Below are 19,926 nucleotides of genomic sequence, written 5' to 3'. Positions count from 1 at the left end.
GGCTACAAAAGCACCCGCAGGTGTCTACAATACAAAAATGGTATAAAACTGATACAAAGGGAGCCCTCTAAGGCTATGATGAACTCCCTCCCTCGGAGGCGCCTGGCCTCGATGGAATCTGAGCCCCTGAAGGACCCGCCCCAGGATCATCCTGTCTGTCTCCTCTATCTGGTGGTGGTGGAGGATCCATGACCCCACCACTCGATGTCTGTCTCCTCCGGCTCCCCCCTAGCTGTCATTGTACGCGACGGTCTATGGAAGCTCCTCGCCCGCTGATCTGCTGGCACTGCACCATAGTAGAGGTCCCTCCAGTAGGTTATCTCCTCTCCTGCCCGCAAAACATAGGCATATCCGGCCCCTGTGTCCTCTACTGCCTGCCTCCCAGCCCTTAGTGTTGTCTCAGCCTCTGTGTAGCGCTGGATAGCCTGATCCTGCTCTCGCTCAGTATCCCTGAGCCTGGTCCTGAGCCGATCCCTCTCCCTCTCCAGATCCTGAATCTCATCTTCCTGGCCCTGGCAGATCTCCCTCAGATCTAGTAGCTCAACCTCCACTGGGTCAACCCCCTCTACCTCTGCCCCTGCCTGTGGCTCCTCCTTTGCGGGTGCCTGCCCCTGTACCTGCCCCTGTGCCTGTACTGGTACCTGTCTTTGTCCCTGTCCCTGTATCTGCACCTGCCTGGGACCCTGTGCTGCTGGCACCTGTAATGGCAATCCGCCGTGACCCCTCACCACCCGAGCCTGCCTCTCCTCTCCACCCTCCCTCCGAGGTGCAACTCGCCTCTCTCCAACTACTCCTCTCCTCCTCTGTCGGCCTCTGCCCCCATCGCCTCCACCATCATCCTCGTCACCACCACCATCTCCCTCCAGTGCCTCTCCTGAATCTGTCAATCGGGGGAATGGATGCTCTGTCCAATATGTTGTATACTCCGCATCCATCCCGACGTCCTCAATCTCGGGCCACATGTCCCAAGGAAGAGGTATCATCTCCACCAGCTGAGTCACTGCCTGATCGTACGACAGTAGCGGCCCAAACTGTGCCTGATCCCTGATGGTGCGGGCATACATGCCTGATCCCCACAGCATCCTCTGAATTCGGCCAAACTATCGGCCAATCCTATCTACCAGCTGCCTCTCCAACACATAGGGCGTCCGCCAAATCAGGTACCTACTCCGAAAGGTGTACGGTAGCTCAACTGCGTCATCCTCCCACTGCTCGCAGCCCAGATAAGGTCGCCATATGACCTCATCAATGTCATCAATCACTCGCCGCCAGTACTCTAGCCTGCCAATCCGTGGCTGCGAGGTGATCATATCATATAAATGCACGAAGTTGCGCCCATGACCTCTGCCCCTGAAGTGAATCGGTCGGGTAACCGGCAGATGCTCGTAAGCCCATACCTGCAGTAATGTAACTCCGCAGCTCAATCCCACTGACCCATGATAAACAAACTGATGCAGCTCGTAATACAAGTGTGCCAGCACACACGGTCCCCAGGCATATCTGGTATGATGTGTCATCAGCGTCTCCAGTGCTCCCCCCCAGCCCACAGCCAATCCCCGTGTCGCCCTATCCGGACATAGGAACCCACTGATAGCTCCTCCGATCACTGCCGGCAATGCTAACCCTATGGCTGTCATGGTGTCCCATGCCACATGTCCTGCTCTCATCTCCAATCCAGGGTCCTGAAATACCGGTCTCAATGCCTCCCTGTCTCCATCTCGATCGTATGGGATCAGCTCCCCATCGATCGACACCCGCAGAATCCTGTATACATCCTTTAGGGTGACTGTCATCTCACCCATAGGCAAATGGAATGTGCACGTCTCAGAGTGCCATCTCTCAGCTAGCGCAGTCAGCAAACCCATGTTTGCCTGAAACTCAGGCACATACAGCACATGTCTCAAACCCATCTCATCGATGGCAGCTCTGTCCTCGAGCGACAACTCAGGTTGCAACCTCTGTGTCGACGGGAATCTCTCCCGTGACTCCAACATAGGCAAATACTCCTGCAGTCAAGCAAATCAATCATGTCAGTCATCGTGGCATTCACTGTTCATCACAAAATGCTACTTTTTATCTAAATGCATATAGCTATCTACCCTAGTGACATTCACTGTTCATCACAAAGTGTTGCTATTTATCCTAGTGGTACTCACCGTTCATCACAAAGTACTACGTGTGTGACACTCCCTGTTCATCACAAAGTGTTACTCACATTTGCACTCCCTGTTTATCACAAAGTGCTGCTCGTGTTTCAGTACTCCCTGTTCATCACAAAGTACTCTATCTTGGTACTCACTGTTCATCACAAAGTGCCTTGATCTATCCTAGTCTTCCTAGAGGACCTGCTTGAGTGTATCCTCTCAGCAGCTTATCCAATCGACAACGTATGTTCATCACAGAACTGTCGATTTGACCTAGAAGATGCAAATTCATACTTTTTCAACGCAAACGTGCTTACATGACACAAACGCGTTCAAAGACTGCACAGACGCGCCTGTCTGACACAGACGCGCCTGCCTGACACAGACGTGCCTGTGCTCTGCACAGACGCGCCTGGGAGACATAGACGTGCCTTCTTGGCACAAACGCGCCTGTCCATCATAGACGCGGCCGCAATTGACGCAAACGTGGGTCCAGACGTAGACGCGCCTAACATAAACACAGACGCGCCTAGCGAACACAGACGCGCCTGGCACCAACGCAGACGCGCCTAAACGTTTTTTGACACTTTTTAGACCCTAGTCTAAGCGCATTTATTACCCTATTCGACATGCATTAATGACAAATAAATGCGTCAAAGTACGAGGAGGTTTGGTGGTACTTACCAGCTCTCCTGCCTCTGCTGGCCTCTGAAATCGGCGAACGCGGTCGAATCTGTGAGTGAAGGCCATCGCTGCTGACTGCTCCTGCTCTATTTTCGCTCTGCAATATGCTCTTGTGAATGTGTAGATGACAATGAGGATGTATTTTCCCCCGTGGTCTATCTGATAGACTACCCCTAGCCTTCGTTTCCCGAGTCAATCTTCATTATCCCGTGACTTTGTCACTTTATCCGGTCAATCCATTCTAGCCTTTCTTTCTTATTGAGAGATTGTTTGCGATCTTTTCAGACATTTTCATCCAATCTCTCGAGGGGGCATATCATTCCCATTCTGGGGCAACTCTGTATCAGTTCATCTTATCTTCTTTGAAACAACGCGACAAGCCGCATTGTCTCAAAGAGGGGCAAAATGTAGACACCCAAAATTGTCCAGTCTAATTAAATAAATATTATTTATTTAATTATCTAAGCTTAATTCTTCTATTAATTAAATAAATATTTATTTATTTAATTAATTCATTTATCCTCTTCTAGCCTTATTTCTCATTTAAATAAATACATTTATTTGTTTAAAATTATCATTTTCCTAAATTAAATAAATATCTTATTTATTTAATTGATCCTACTTCTCCTATTAATTAAATAAATCTTTATTTATTTAATTAATTCATTAGCCTTTTCTACCCATGACACATGTCATTCATCTCTTAATTCATACACTACCTACCCCTTTCATTATTTTATTATTTCTTTTACCTACCCTCTAATCATAGCCGACCTCCTTTTACACCTCTCAATCTTATCCCTCCATTTCATATAGTGTCTTCTATATAAGGAGATGCTTTCTTCATTATCAAACCCTAATGATCCTAAAGAGCTAACTACTTGATCAATTGACTACACTACGATCCTACTTACAACCACATTCCGTTCTTTGTTGAGCTCTTGTGCATATAAGATCTGAGAGCAAATATATCAAGCAAGATCAATGGAGATAGGAAGAATGGAGATCAAAACCCTATGGGACATGTGATGGTATAATCTTTGTGATTTTATGTGATTTTGCATTGTCTTAGGTAATCTTCATATGTTATGGTGGATCTTTGTTGATTGTTAGGCTAGGGTTTTGTGGTTGAATTCATTTAGCCTTTCAATATTGTTATTATTGTTATCCATTTTCACCATATATAGTAAGTATTTGTTTTGGTCACTTGTATGGTTGTAGTGGTGTTATGGATGTTTGTTTCGCCATAGGGTCCTCATAGAGCGACCATGTTTATTTAGTGTCCTTTGAGAGAGTGGCTTTCGAGTGGGGGCCGCACCTGAAGTGGTTGGCAAGATAACCCCTCGAAAGTTAGATAATAAGTGATAACCTAATAATTGATTAGGGGGTGGGTAGTTTTTAATATTAATTAAGATATTGTACCCCGAGCATGGTTGAGTGCTCGTATAGGCTCAAGATGTACTGGGTAGACTTGGAATAGCAAATCGACCACCTTGTCTTCACGAAGGGTTGGTGAGGTCCGCACGAGACTTGGATGGAACTGGGGGTTCGGGAAGTGTTACCAGGATAACGTATGATGGGGGTCGAGACCTATGGAGTCCTACCTAGGGTAACCATCATAAGCTATATGATGACACTCTCTCTTTAGGGTCACTAGTGTGTTGTGATGTCGAGTTCACCAAGAGTATCGTGGAGTCGTATTGTATTGTCATCCATGTCTTGCTTATGCTTGCTTGAGGGTCTTCTACTATCTCCTAGCACAGTGGGGTGATTTTGTTTTGGGATCACATGGTCAGGTGGTAGTGCCACTTCCCATCAAATGTTCTTGTCCATGCCTTCATGCAAGGATTAGCTTCGTAGGTGTTCTTGTGGTTTGTGATTCGTGCATCATCTCATGTTGGATATTATTGCCCTTTTGAGACCTATGTGGTCATTTGTATCTATGGATTTATGTAACCTTGTAATTGGTAATGATGTAAGTCTTACATGTATTATTGGGAGTCATGTATTTGATGAACAATGTAATCTTATGTTTTGGATGTTATTTATCAGTTATCCTTATACTTTGTGCAAAGGGTTTACTGAAGAGAAAATTATATTATAATACTTTCAATCTTTAAATGGTGTAATCTGTTATACATTTATGGTTTATTGTGTTCAATGAGAAAATGATGGTTAATTGGATTAATCTTAATTATGGAATTTCACCTTTCGTTTAATTCTTCATTGGTAACCCTTTAGGAATTCTTGTGTTAGTCTTCCGCTTGTGTTATTATTGTGCAATGTAGTAATTAAAGTACTTAATGTGATTTATACTTTTTAAATTTTTTTATTTCACCCTTAGTTGCTTAGTTGTATGGTTTTCCTTTGGGTTTCCTGGTGGGGCATTACACTCTCCTTCCTCTTTATCTCTTCCTATCCATATCTTTCTCTATCTCTATCTCCTTACATACCCCCCTCTATCACTTTCCCTCTTCCACTCTCTATATATTGGGTCATCTTTTCCCCTCTCCCCTATTCTTTATCTCCCTCCTCTACATATCTCTATCCCTTTCTCTCCCCCCACTCTTTATCTCTCCCCGTCTCTCACCCCCTTTGTCTATCCCTATCCCTTTTCTAGATGTCAATTTATAACCCTCCTGCCCTTTCTATTCTCATCTCTCTCTCTCTCTTTCTCTTCCCATATATCACTATCTCTCCCTCTTTCTCTCTCCCTCTCTCTGTCTCCCTATATATCTCCCAATCTCTGTTTGTCTATCTCTACTTTTTTCTACTTTTTGTACCCTCTTTCCATCTCTATTTATCTATCTCTACTTCTCATTATTTGTATATCTCCCTATCTATCTCTATATTTTTCTGCTTTTCTCCCCCCTCTCTAGATATCCTTTATCTCTCTATCTCTCCACCTCACCATCTATATTTATCTCTCAGTATCTCTTCTCCCCCTTCTTCCTCTATATCTCTCTATCTCTTTCTCACTATCTCTCCCTCTCTATCTCCCTACATATCTCTATCTTTATCTCTCCCAATGCCTCTCTGCATCTATTTTTGTCCCTCTTCCTCTCACTCTTTGTTCATTTCTTCTTCTGTCTTTACCTCTCCCTATATCTCTAGACATGTCCCCCCACCTCTCTCTCTCTCTCTCTCTCTCTCTCTCTCTCTCTCTACACACACACGCACATGCACGCGCGTGCGCACACACACACACACACACACACACACACACACACACCTTTTCCATCTCCATTTCCTTCTCCATATCTATCTCTATCTTCCTCTCCATATCTATCTCCTTACCCTCCACTCCCTTGTGTCCCCCTGTCTCTATCCCTCCTATCTCTCCCTCTTTCCCAATTGCAAACACAACATGAACTTGTGGGTAGTGGTGCCTGATTATCTTCTTGATTTAGAGGTTTTGTTCCATTCATATTTCAATCCTTGTAAGTGAATGCATAGTTGATTTAAAGATATCACTTCTCCATTGATAATTTCTCATAGATGGTTCAGTTGATAAGTGGAATATTCCATTGAAAAAAGTAAAATTCTAATAGACTTCCAAACTTTATGCACTCAAGCCAAAAGATCATGACACTAATGAGACAAAGTGAAAATTTAATATACTTCAACAATTTTTTCACATTATAAGTGTCATTCACATGTTGCATTCCATACCAATGTGCACACAAGGTATCATGATAAGCACAAAGATGCACAAGATAATATCACCAATGTATAAGAGTGGGGGCAAAAAGGGAAAGACTTCACTAATCATGCTAAAGGTTATTATTACCTTTGTTGCACAAACAACATCATTATCTAATTGGCCTACCAATCGACCTCATGTACTACACAAATGTATGCATCTAATAGACCAAATTCTTTTCTAATTGACTTTCCACGCCTCTTCTACATACCCATTGCACACCAAAATGAAATTGCTAATTATGCTGAGGGGCATCTACAATGACATCAAAGTGTCCGTAAACAAAAATCCATTTTTGAAAAAAATGACATACAAATGACAGATAAATGCATGAAATATGCCATGTTTCAGCTTTTGTGGATGTGTTATTTTATTGCTCCAAATAAAATAGAACCCTCGCCACTTGTCTCCAACTAGATTCACAATTTTTCACACGCAAGATTTCAATGGATTTGTATTCTTGATGTTTAATATTTTAGAAAAACATTTATTTTACAGATAATTTTTTTTTATTATAAGATATCTTTCCACATATTTTTTAAATATAAATATACTACTTTAATAACTTACAAAACAAGCTAACTTGAACCCCAAATTCAAATCTTAACACAAATAATAACTTGGGGAAAAAGCTAAAATTTGGAAGGACGTTGTATCTACCCAGACCTTATGGTAAAGATGCTCCCCGTTTTAGTAGGGTTTTAAGAATAAAGACCATTACTTGTTTTTGCTTCCATAAATCCTAAAATTCTCGTATGATATAAAAGTGTGTTGCAACAAAAGAACAACGCAGGGATGAGTGCATGAAACAAGCAAGCCTAAGCCTAAGATTGAGACTAAGAGGAGGCAGCACCCTCTTTTCCTATTTGTCCAACTCTCCTATATTCAGGGCGACTGATCTGAACAGACTTTCAGTAGCTTTGATCACCCATATGGCGCCGATTAGAAAATTTCGCTAGTCTTCTTTCTAAACAGAGGTCTTTCTTTTTCTCTTTCCTAAATTAATCTTCATTAATAGCAGGTGAAGGAAATGCCACAGGAAGATGGAGAGAAAGAAGAAGATCCCGAGAAAAAGAAGAAGAAGGAGGAAAAGGTAACCAAAATTCCACCCCCTTGCATCTCTTGATATTTCAGACTGGATTTGTGCATATCTCTTGTCCTGATATATACACGTGTTTCCAAAGTCTATAATGGTTTTTACAAATTGACACTTTTCTCAAAACCTAATGTCCATCCGGGGACGTCATCATAGGTCTAGTTACCGTATATTTGGATGAGATTGTTCCCACTTCATTGCTTATTGCTTATTAGTGCATTCGATCGTTGTTGGGTTATGGTTGGCCTCGGGCTGTTTGCAAGGATGGAACTCATAAATCCTAATTGTTTATAAAAAATCTTTTGTTTTAGTACGTTAATATTGAAACAAAAATCACAAATCCAAGATGGTTTTCTTCAAATTGAGTGCCTACTACCATTCGGTAGCAACACTACCCAAGGGTAGCAGCCCACTTAATACCTTTTTTTTCCCCTCATCATGAGATATTTAAAATCGTTGTTTTGAAATGAAAAGTGTTCGCTGATTTATAACAACGTGTTGATAAATTTTACGTTTTTGTTTGTTATATTATTTTATTATTGTTTACTATTGTCTTATAGCAACGTGTTGATATATATATATATATATATATATATATATATATATATATATATATATATATATATATATATATATATATATATATATATATATATATATATATATATATATAGTTGTCTAATCAAGGCATTAGTTTTATGTGATCAATTTAGTAAATTAGATTTATTCTAGAAGTAGATTAAATATTTTAATATAATTCATATGTTATATTTTTAGATATATTTAATATGAATTTTTATTATTTTATTTGGATTATTGTATTGGAAATAAAAAAATTTGAATGACGTCTTTAGGATGATGTATTATAAATGTGGGTTGTTTTATTCATTAAAATGATTATGACTGTTGCTTGTTCAGATTGAAAGAGGTAAATTGATTTTTTTGATGATTAGCAAGATTTCTAGTCTTATTAGTTCAATAATGACTTGAATTTCTCTTAATCATTGTGGTGATGTTTTATTAAATTTTAATCGATGAATTTGCAAGTGTATATGATGATGTTATTCTCAAAGATTGTCTAAATTTGGTCTTAGTGAATTTAGCATTTCTTGCAAGGGGTTTATTTTGTTGCAATTTCTTTCCTATGTTCAGTCATCCTATTGTGGTGTATTTTGTACCTCTTGATTAGGTGTTGTATTTATGACTTTGTTGTTTTAACCATATTATTCTTATTCCTTATGGTTAACCAAGGGTTAGTAAGTATTTGTTTTGGTCACCTGTATGGCTGTAGTGGTGTTATGGGTGTTTGTTTCGCCATAGAGTCCTCATAGAGTGACCATGTTTATTTAGTGTCCTTTGAGAGAGTGGCTTTCGAGTGGGGGCCGCGCCCGAAGTGGTTGCCAAGATAACCCCTCGAAAGTCAGATAATAAGTGATAACCTAATAATTGATTAGGGGGTGGGTAGTTTTTAATATTAATTAAGATATTGTGCCTCGAGCATGGTTGAGTGCTCGTATAGGCTCAAGATGTACTGGGAAGGCCTGGAATGGCAAATCGACCACCTTGTCTTCACGAAGGGTTGGTGAGGTCCGCATGAAACTTAGATGGAACTGGGGGTTTGGGAAAGGTTACCAGGATAACATATGATGGGGGTCGGGACCTATGGAGTCCTACCTAGGGTAACCATCATAAGCTATATGATGACACTCTCTCTTTAGGGTCACTAGTGTGTTGTGATGTCGAGTTCACCAAGAGTATCGTGGAGTCGTATTGTACTGTCGTCCATGTCTTGCTTATGCTTGCTTGAGGGTCTTCTACTATCTCCTAGCACAGTGGGGTGATTTTGTTTTGGGATCACATGGTCAGGTGGTAGTGCCACTTCCCATCAGATGTTCTTGTTCGTGCCTTCAGGCAAGGATTAGCTTCATAGGTGTTCTTGTGGTTCATGATTCGTGCATCATCTCATGTTGGAGATTATTGCCCTTTTGAGACCTATGTGGTCATTTGTATCTATGGATTTATGTAACCTTGTAATTGGCAATGATGTAAGTCTTACATGTATTATTGGGAGTCATGTATTTGATGAACAATGTAATCTTATGTTTTGGATGTTATTTATCAGTTATCCTTATACTTTGTGCAAAGGGTTTACTGAAGAGAAAATTATATTGTAATACTTTCAATCTTTAAATGGTGTAATATGTTATACGTTTATGGTTTGTTGCGTTCAATGAGCAAATGGTGGTTAATTGGATTAATCTTAATTATGGAATTTAACCTTTCGTTTCATTCTTCATTGGTAACCCTTTAGGAATTCTTGTGTTAGTCTTCCGCTTGTGTTATTATTGTGCAATGTACTATTTAAAGCACTTAATGTGATTTATACTTTCAAATTTTTGTATTTCACCCTTAGTTGCTTAGTTGTATGGTTTTCCTTTGGGTTTCCTGGTGGGGCATTACACTCCCCTTCCTCTTTATCTCTTCCTATCCATATCTTTCTCTATCTCTATCTCCTTACACACCCCCCTCTATCACCTTCCCTCTTCCTCTCTCTATATATTGGGTCATCTTTCCCCCTCTCCCCTATTCTTTATCTCCCTCCTCTACATATCTCTATCCCTTTCTCTCCCCCCACTCTTTATCTCTCCCCGTCTCTCACCCCCTCTGTCTATCCCTATCCCTTGTCTATATGTCAATTTATAACCCTCCCGCCCTTTCTATTCTCATCTCTCTCTCTCTCTCTCTCTCTCTCTCTCTCTTCCCATATATCACTATCTCTCCCTCTTTCTCTCTCCCTCTCTCTGTCTCCCTGTATATCTCCCAATCTCTATTTGTCTATCTCTACTTTTTTCTATTTTTTGTATGTTTCTCTGTTTCTCTCCCCCTCTCTACATCTCCTTTTATCTCTAGCTCTTCCTCACTCTACCACCCACACACACACACACACACACACACACACACACATATAGATATACATCTTGCACTCTATATATTGTCCCCCCCCCCCCTCTCTGTATATATCTCCCTCTTTTCATCTCTATTTATTTATCTGTACTTCTCATTGTTTGTATATCTCTCTATCTATCTCTATGTTTATCTGCTTTTCTCCCCCCTCTCTAGATATCCTTTATCTCTCTATCTCTCCACATCACCATCTATATTTATCTCTCAGTATCTCTTCTCCCACTCCTTCCTCTATATCTCTCTATCTATTTCTCACTATCTCTCCCTCTCTATCTCCCTACATATCTTCTTCTTTATCTCTCCCAATGCCTCTCTGAATCTATTTTTGTCCCTCTTCCTCTCACTCTTTGTTCATTTCTTCTTCTGTCTTTACCTCTCTCTCTCTCTCTCTCTCTCTCTCTCTCTCTCTCTCTCTCTCTCTCTCTCCTTTTATCTCTAGCTCTTCCTCACTCCACCTCACCATATATATATATATATATCTTCATCTTCCACTCTATATATTGTTCCCCCCCCACCCCCCCCCTCTCTCTCTATCTATCTCTATGTTTTTCTGCTTTTCTCCCCCCTCTCTAGATATCCTTCATCTCTCTCTCTCTCTCTCTCTCTCTCTCTCTCTCTCTCTCTCTCTCTCTCTCTCTCTCTCTCTCTCTCTCTCTCTCTACACACACACACACACACACACACACACACACACACACACCTTTTCCATCCCCATCTCTCTGTCCATATCTATCTCTATCTTCCTCTTCATATCTATCTCCTTACCCCCCGCTCCCTTGCGCCCCCCTCTCTCTATCCCTCCTATCTCTCCCTCTTTCCCAATTGCAAACACAACATGAACTTGTGGGTAGTGGTGCCTGATTATCTTCTTGATTGAGAGGTTTTGTTTCATTCATATTTCAATCCTTGTAAGTGAATGCATAGTTGATTTAAAAATATCACTTCTCCATTGATAATTTCTCATAGATGGTTCAGTTGATAAGTGGAATATTCCATTGAAAAAAGTAAAATTCTAATAGACTTCCAAACTTTATGCACTCAAGCCAAAAGATCATGACACTAATGAGACAAAGTGAAAACTTAATATACTTCAACAATTTTTTCACATTATAAGTGTCATTCACATGTTGCATTACATACCAATGTGCACACAAGGTATCATGATAAGCACAAAGACACACAAGATAATGTCACCAATGTATAAGAGTGGGGGCACAAAGGGAAAAACTTCACTAATCATGCTAAAGGTTATTATTACCTTTGTTGCACAAACAACATCATTATCTAATTGGCCTACCAATTGACCTCATGTACTACACAAATGTATGCATCTAATAGACCAAATTCTTTTCTAATCGACTTTCCACGCCTCTTCTACATACCCATTGCACACCAAAATGAAATTGCTAATTATGCCGAGGGGCATCTACAATGACATCAAAGTGTCCGTAAACAAAAATCCATTTTGAAAAAAATGACATACAAATGACAGGTAAATGCATGAAATATGCCATGTTTCAGCTTTTGTGGAGGTGTTATTTTATTACTCCAAATAAAATAGAACCCTCACCACTTGTCTCCAACTAGATTCACAATTTTTTGCATGCAAGATTTCAATGGATTTGTATTCTTGATGTTTAATATTTTAGAAAAACAATTATTTTACAAATAATTTTTTTTTATTATAAGACATCTTTCCACATATTTTACATATATTTTTTAAATATAAATATACTAGTTTAATAACTTACAAAACAAGCTAACTTGTAATGGCTTTTAGTTTTTATCGCCCCTTCTCATCCTTATTTCTTTATGCAGTTTTTGAATGTAAATCGAATTGATAGGTTTTATTAATTTGTTTGATATGCATATTAACTTGGCTGGAAAGTGCAGATTTTAACTTCCTAAATCCAGCATTGACCACGCCCTCCTCTTTCCTCTGTGGATAGGTCGATCTGTTATTTACATTCATATTGGATTTTAAATTGGCTTGTTGTCATTTGGGTATGGGCAAGGTTGATTTCTTTGAATGCCTTTAACCCCAAATTCAAATCTTAACACAAACAATAACCTGGGGAAAAAGCTAAAATTCGGAAGTACGCTGTATCTAGCCAGACCTTATGGTAAAGATGTTCACCTTTTCAGTAGGGTTTTAAGAATAAAGACCATTACTTGTTTTTGCTTCCATAAATCCTAAAATCCTCGTATGATATAAAAGCGTGTTGCAACAAAAGAACAAGGCAGGGATGAGTGCATGAAACAAGCAAGCCTAAGCCTAAGATTGACACTGAGAGGAGGCAGCACCCTCTTTTCCTATTTGTCCAACTCTCCTATATTCAGGGTGACTGATCTGAACAGACTTTCAGTAGCTTCGATCACCCATATGGCGCCGGTTAGAAAATTTCGTTAGTCTTCTTTCTAAACAGAGGTCTTTCTTTTTCTCTTTCCTAAATTAATCTTCATTAATAGCAGGTGAAGGAAATGCCACAGGCAGATGGAGAGAAAGAAGAATATCCCGAGAAAAAGAAGAAGAAGGAGGAAAAGGTAACCAAAATTCTGCCCCCTTGCATCTTTTGATATTTCAGACTGGATTTGTGCATATCTCTTGGCCTGATATATACACGTTTTTTCCAAAATCCATAATGGTTTTTACAAATTGACACTTTTCTCAAAACCTAATGTCCATCCGGGGACGTCATCATAGTTTAGTTGCCATATGTTTGGGATGAGATTGTGCCCACTTCATTGCTTTTTGCTTATTAGTGCATTCGATCGTTGTTGGGTTATGGTTGGCCTCGGGCTGTTTGCAGGGATGGAACTCATAAATCCTAATTGTTTATAAAAAATCTTTTGTTTTAGTACGTTAATCTTGAAACAAAAATCACAAATCCAAGATGGTTTTCTTCAAATTGTCAGTTTTCTGAAAACTTAATGTCCACTTGGAGGCATTAGAATAGGTCTATTAGCTGTATTTTTGAATGAGATTGTAGCCACTTTATTGTTTATTGCCCATCAATCTGTTCAATCTGGGTGAGTTTTGGTTGGCGTCGAGCTGTTTCAGAGATAGAAACCATAAATCCTGTTTGTTTACAATGTGCCTATTGTATTTAGTGCGTAAATCTTGAAACAATCTCCAAGCCCAGCTTATTTTTCGTTACACAGACAATTCTACTTTTGGAAGTCAAACAGTCCAGACTAAGTAATCTAATGTGCCTCGAGAAGATTCTCCCCTGAAAGAAATAGGCACAAGCAACAATGTGGCATTGACGGTTTGGTTGGTCATGATGTTGAGACTCAAGGCGTAAAAATTTGAATAATATTTATAAGGGTAATGTGAAAAAATCCTATTGTGTCAACAAGGGAAATCTCATATGTCCAGTAGGTATGCTGGCCAGACTATGATCTAAAATTTGACCTTACCTTACCTCACTATGATGAGTAATATAGAAGAATTTTTAATCAAAATCAACTCAAAAAGATTTAAATCATCAGAATGAGGCAACAATGTCTTAAGCTTCAGGCCCTTTATTGGTGGTTAAAACCACTTAAGCAGGAATCGTGAAAAATTTGTGATTAATCATAGATGTTGCGAACTCCCAGGTTTTGTGAAAGCCCCCTTCCAAAATTGTAATCAACGTTGTCTTATCAATTATTTTCCTTTAATTCTGGGTTCTAACGTTATTTGACAGTTTCCTTCTAATTTCGACTTTGAGTTTTGATTTTTTTATCCATCTATGGTCTTACATGATGTTAAAAGCATTCACAGTTGTGAGGGATGTATTTACAGTCCTGTTGGTTTTGCAAACTCTTTTACATTACTGGTTAGAAGGATTCTGATTTCATTTCTCAGCAGTCATGGGCAGAATCCAGTGGTAAATGCAGTTGTGGTTGCTTTTTTGCAGGGGTGTGAAGAAAATATTAATTCTGTTTAATATTATAAAATACTAGTTTCTGTCCAAGGAAAAATGTGATTTTCAGAGGAAGGGAATCGAAGGAAATACAAGAGGAAGGGTAGTGAATTTTAGTCACGATTTGTGTCCCAGCTTTTGTAGTCACAGTATAGTTTATGCTACATGTATTTGATATTCATTTTTCAGGTTAATTGTTAGCCACGTGGAGTTTATGCTCCCTGCTGAATAAACTTCATGTTAAAGCTATAATTATGGGATTTAAATTTATTTTTGGTTTTGTCAATTTGGCATTATCACCTCATTCTACTATGAACAAGTGTTATTGTTTGTGTGCCCTATTGCTAGTGCGATTTTGTTAGCCATTGCTTGTAGAAAATCTTAGATTTTGTTTGGTTGGAGAGAAAAAATGGCTCCTTCCTAGAAGGCAAGACCTAACAAATTTGCTTTACATGTATTTAGTTTTTTGTTATTAGCTATGTTTCCCGGGGACGCGTCCTCGGGTTTTTTTTCAGGCGTCCCCGTCCCGTGGACAGGGGACTCCCAGGGGATGTCCCCATAAATTCTGCATATTGACAGTGAATTTTGACAATGAATTCTATAAGCAATTTGACTTTGACTCTCAATTTAACACAAATTTGGCATAAGAACTCTACTAGTTCTTATATGTTAAGGTTCTATAATGTATATGTGCATGCTTTATCCATGTTTTCGTATGAATATTGTAAATTTCCCTATATATTTTGATTTTCCCTATTTTTATATAGCCGTGAAACTCGGGGTAACATAAGTTATTAGTATTAAAATTTAATAAGTTGAATATTTAATATTAATAAAATTATAATATTTTAATATAATTATATATATTTTTTGATAAAAAACTTGGTTTAGGACAAGGAACCAAAAAGGCTAGGTTTTTGTGAGGGGTTAGACCAAGGCAGAGAAGTCTTACTTTAACAAATAAAGCTAGATATTTAGTTGTCAATTTTTACCCATCCCACCAGATTGAAGTCATTGTAACACATCTACGGTTCTACCCAGAACAAAACCCGAACCCAACAAAATTTATCACATGAGTCTGTAAAAGATGGGAACAAAGTTGGGGATTTTTGTTAGCATGAAAATGCTGTGGAAAATAGTCAAAATAAGCCTTTGCTTGATGCAGCACATCATTGATATTGTCATGTAACGTAAAAGGAACTGGCAGCCATAGACAATATAGAAGCATGACAAAGAGATTGAGCTGGTCAAACATGTTTTAACTATTGCGAGTATAATTAGGGTCCAACAACAATTTCGCTACTGCTGAGTGGATACAGACACTAGGGAACATGCCCATACTTTTTCCCCGACCACTCCCATATCCTTACTATCTAGAGCCAAAGGTCAAGCTCTTTAATCTCCTTGTCTACCGAGTTCATGAAATTGATCAATAATTCTTTGCCAGAGAACAAATGCTGGTGTTGTTTTGAAGATTTTTCTCTGTAACCATCTTCCTTTGCTTACTAACCCTCATTCTACCACCTTCACATTGCAAGTCAGTAGAAGATGCCATGACACTGAGCCTTTGCACAATCTATGCAAACAATTAACACCTTGACAAGTAACACTGAGCCCTCTTGAAGCATCCTGACAAAATATGTCACTTGGATAATGCTAAAGTATAATCACTTTGCACTTGCCATTCATTATTATTATGACATCTTCCATCGCCGTTCCTTCTCCTTAATGGGTGAATACCCCCTTATATCCATTTGAATAATCATTATCACCTGCCGAGCAAAATTATCCCACTATCAAATAGAAGAGGGTCCTCATATTCAGTTTTTCTTTATATGATAATAAATTATAAATTTTTATCAGTCTTATTTTAATGTTCTTAATTTACATTTATTCCATTTTATTGTATTAATATTATATAACTATTAATCAGAAAAATGATAAAAAATTGAAAACACTCAATTCTAAAAGCGTGAAAATAAAGCAATTTTTGAAAGGTTTTGAGGAATCTTGTAGCTTTGTTAAAAGTGATAAAATTGTAAAAAATGGCATGTGCTATAAAGGTCTGTGTGATTTTGAAGGCTTTAATTTGGGCTTGGTGGTGGGGGCTGGACCCCTCAACCTTGTCCTGTATTGTGACAAAGAGTATGCTAGTAGTGCTGCTTCTCAAAGCCGCTAGGGGTTGCCATTCCCTAAGCCGTGCTCTCAATTTTATTTGCTCTCAATATTTCGTTGCTAATAAAATGCCCTCAAATTTAAAAAAGCAATAGTTTTTGTCTTCTGTATTTTTTTAACATATTTCTACATTTTTTGAACATCTGATTTTCTCAATTAAATCCTGATTTTTTGAAAAAATCTTGATCTTTTGGTCTGCTGTTGTTTTCTCCAAAAGATTTTTGCTGCTATTGTACAGACAGCTTTTGGTCTGCTGTTTTTTTATTCAAAAGATTTTTGCTGCTATAGCACAGACAGCTGTAAGCTCTGTTGTCCTTCTGACCATTCTGTCTAATTTACATGATTGAGATCAATCTATTAAATTTCATTGTTTCTGTTGTTCGAGTGGAATGTGGTTGACAAATTAAATAGTTTCAAAGTTTTTGAGTGGAACCTTATTGCATGTGTTTATCTTTTTAATATGCTTTCTGGTATAGGTTTTGTTGAGGAAATCAGGAAATAAAGCATATTATATGTTGACTAAATCAGGGATTTAGATTGTCGTAGTAGGCAGGTGGTGTTTGTGGGTAGTAGAGGTCAAGGCAATTCCCATGCAGTCAGCCCGTGACTTGGGTGTACTCTGCATGTTAAAGTGGCAGTATAAAATTGTCTATAAATGGACAAGTTGGGTGCAAGTCGTGTTTGAATTTTGTATGAATAGATACCTATTGAAAACAGTTTCTAAACTTATAGTGCACTTCTCTTGTGTGTTACAATGGAATGAGGGTTGATAACATTTTATCTATTTGTTCAACTAAAGGAAAAATTTAGCTGACAGTGGTGATCAGTTTAGTATGTGTATATTTCCCCAGTCAAATCTTAGACTTTTTTCCCCCAGAGCCATTATTGTCGTGACTTGGGTGTACTCTGCATGTTAAAGTGGCAGTATAAAATTGTCTATAAATGGACAAGTTGGGTGCAAGTCGCGTTTGAATTTTGTATGAATAGATACCTATTGGAAACAGTTTCTAAGCTTATAGTGCACTTCTCTTGTGTGTTACAATGGAATGAGGGTTGATACCATTTTATCTATTTGTTCAACTAAAGGAAAAATTTAGCTGACAGTAGTGAACAGTTTAGTGTGTGTATATTTCCCCAGTCAAATCTTAGACTTTTTTTCCCCAGAGCCATTATTGTTTGCTTATTTCTTCATTTATTAATTGATATTGAAGTTTCCTGCATGAAAAGTTGTATATCTGTCCATAATCTGTTACTATTTTCGAGACTAGCATGTTCTATAAATAGGAAGATTCTTTGGAGCTTGGATTCGTCATGGCTGTGGTGTATTAATCAATGTGAGAGTTGTCAATGTATGTGTCACTGATGTTCATAAGTTTGAAAACTATTCAGGCAAGGGAAAAGGAGTTGAAGAAACTTAAAGCAGCACAGAAAGCTGAAGCTGCGAAAGCTCAGGTTGGGCTATTTATACTTTACATCTTTCTGCAATGGTGATGGTGAAATCTTTAAGTTTAATAGGGACTTTTATGTGTTTTAATATGTGCTACCAAGAAGTACATTGTTTAATGTTTCCAATTTATATTGTTAGGTTAGAAGTGGGCAGTTATTTTTCTTGTTCTCATATTCTCAAGTTTGTAAACAGGCTGAAAAGGGATCACAGCCATCCAAGAAAGCTGAGCAAAAAGCAGCAAAGAAGTCTGTGTCAGATGAAAATCAAGAGGAATATCCAGATCCTCCAACTCCTCTTGGTGAGAAGAAAAGGCTTGCTCCAGAAATGGCCAAAGCATATAATCCAAGTACTGTGGAAACTGCGTAAGTAATGTTTTTTATGATTCTTAAGGTGTTAGAAGGTTGTAGATGGTACTGATTAGTATGTTTTGTTGAAGTCTGCAAGGATTATAATATGTTTTATCTTGATTCAAAACCATTTTTTTTAAGCTAATTTAAACTTTTCTTTCTCAGATGGTATCAATGGTGGGAGAAGTCTCCTTTTTTTGTGGCTGATGCAAACAGCAAAAAGCGTCCATTTGTAATTGTATGTGATCTTCTCTTTCTGGTTTAGGAAAGATTAAGATAACTATTATCATGGGAGAAGGTTTTAAATTTGAATAGTAGAGTTGATGAAATATCAGAGCTGAGCAGCCTGGGTTTCAAGACATTATAGTGCCTTTTTGAGAAAGAGTCGGTCTTTAAGGTTTCTAATGATTGAACATACATAATAATCTAATATTACTATTTTTGCTTAATAAACTATCTTGGCTGTAACTCCTTAATTTCCATTGGTGATATTGGCCTATCATAAACACTTACACAGCTACATATTGTTTTTGGATATTGCTTTTAGGTACAACATATTTTATTTTAGGTTGCTTATATGATGAAAGACCTGAGATCATCAGCAGATACTTGTTATATGTTGTGTTTCATGATTCTGATGAAGTCAAGAACATGGGTACTAAACATATATTCCAGATTTTGATAAAAAATTCATTATTGTATCAATAGGAGCAGTTCTGTTTTGTTCATAAACATAATGGAGAATAGTTTTGGGTACACATCAATCCATATAATTCAAATTGCTCACATGGAACAATACTTCTGGATTTTCAATTTTATATGATCTACAATCAACCTATATTACTTTCTCAGGTTAGTTCACTTTTGCATCTTGTTAGTTATAATGGAAATGCCAAAAGAACAGTTTTGAAACTCATAACTAATAAATCGGCCAATCTAGATGGAGAATATCAATGCTGTGTTTCAGTTTAGCATAGTCAGCAATTCTCTGGAGTGATGCTTATATATCAACCGATGCATGCCAATTTAAATTTCCTTGAAGTTCAAGAAGTCAGAATCACTTAAGTGATTGAGATGTTAGTTTAATGTTTGAACTGATACTTGACATTTGGATTTCCCATAACAATGGACACACTTATCTTTCCTCAAATAGGTGAGGATGGAAGCATACAATGCTTCAGACAGCACATGTATGATTGGGAATGACTTTTAAAGCTAGAGCACGTGTTTTGAAGATTTTTGTCTAAGATGGCTGTTTGATCATATTACATGCACTAGTAAGTGTGCTGGTGGGTTTTGTCACCATTAGTTATAGTTACACTTTTAGGGGACATACTCAAGAAAACCACATAAGAAATGTAGAAAAATATGACGATAATGAATATGGAAAACCATGTCATTTTCTAGAGCATGAGCATTATGAATAGAGTGTATATTAAATATTAAATGAAATAGTGG

General features: G+C 38.2%; 1 protein-coding gene across 5 annotated transcripts in view; it reads left to right on the top strand.

Annotated features, from left to right (window-relative positions):
* Positions 1-7,565: 7,565 nt before the first annotated feature.
* The window catches only part of LOC131066343 (valine--tRNA ligase, mitochondrial 1), a 53,861-nt gene continuing 41,500 nt past the window's right edge, over positions 7,566-19,926 (top strand). The window contains exons 1-5 of one of the 5 annotated variants that reach the window (XM_058001088.2): positions 12,420-12,714; positions 13,064-13,135; positions 18,064-18,126; positions 18,314-18,483; positions 18,634-18,706. In XM_058001088.2, the coding sequence (XP_057857071.2) occupies positions 12,712-12,714; positions 13,064-13,135; positions 18,064-18,126; positions 18,314-18,483; positions 18,634-18,706 (381 nt within the window). In that variant the 5' untranslated portion in view covers positions 12,420-12,711. Of the gene's footprint in view, positions 7,625-12,419; positions 12,984-13,060; positions 13,136-18,063; positions 18,127-18,313; positions 18,484-18,633; positions 18,707-19,926 lie in introns of those variants that run through there. The other 4 variants (XM_058001087.2, XM_058001086.2, XM_058001085.2 and 1 more) reach the window with 4 other exon arrangements.

This window comes from Cryptomeria japonica, chromosome 3, assembly GCF_030272615.1.
Source record: "Cryptomeria japonica chromosome 3, Sugi_1.0, whole genome shotgun sequence".
In the NCBI taxonomy this organism is placed as follows: domain Eukaryota; kingdom Viridiplantae; phylum Streptophyta; class Pinopsida; order Cupressales; family Cupressaceae; genus Cryptomeria; species Cryptomeria japonica.
Note: the sequence above shows the minus strand (reverse complement) of the source record. Positions and strands in the feature narration are given on the sequence as shown.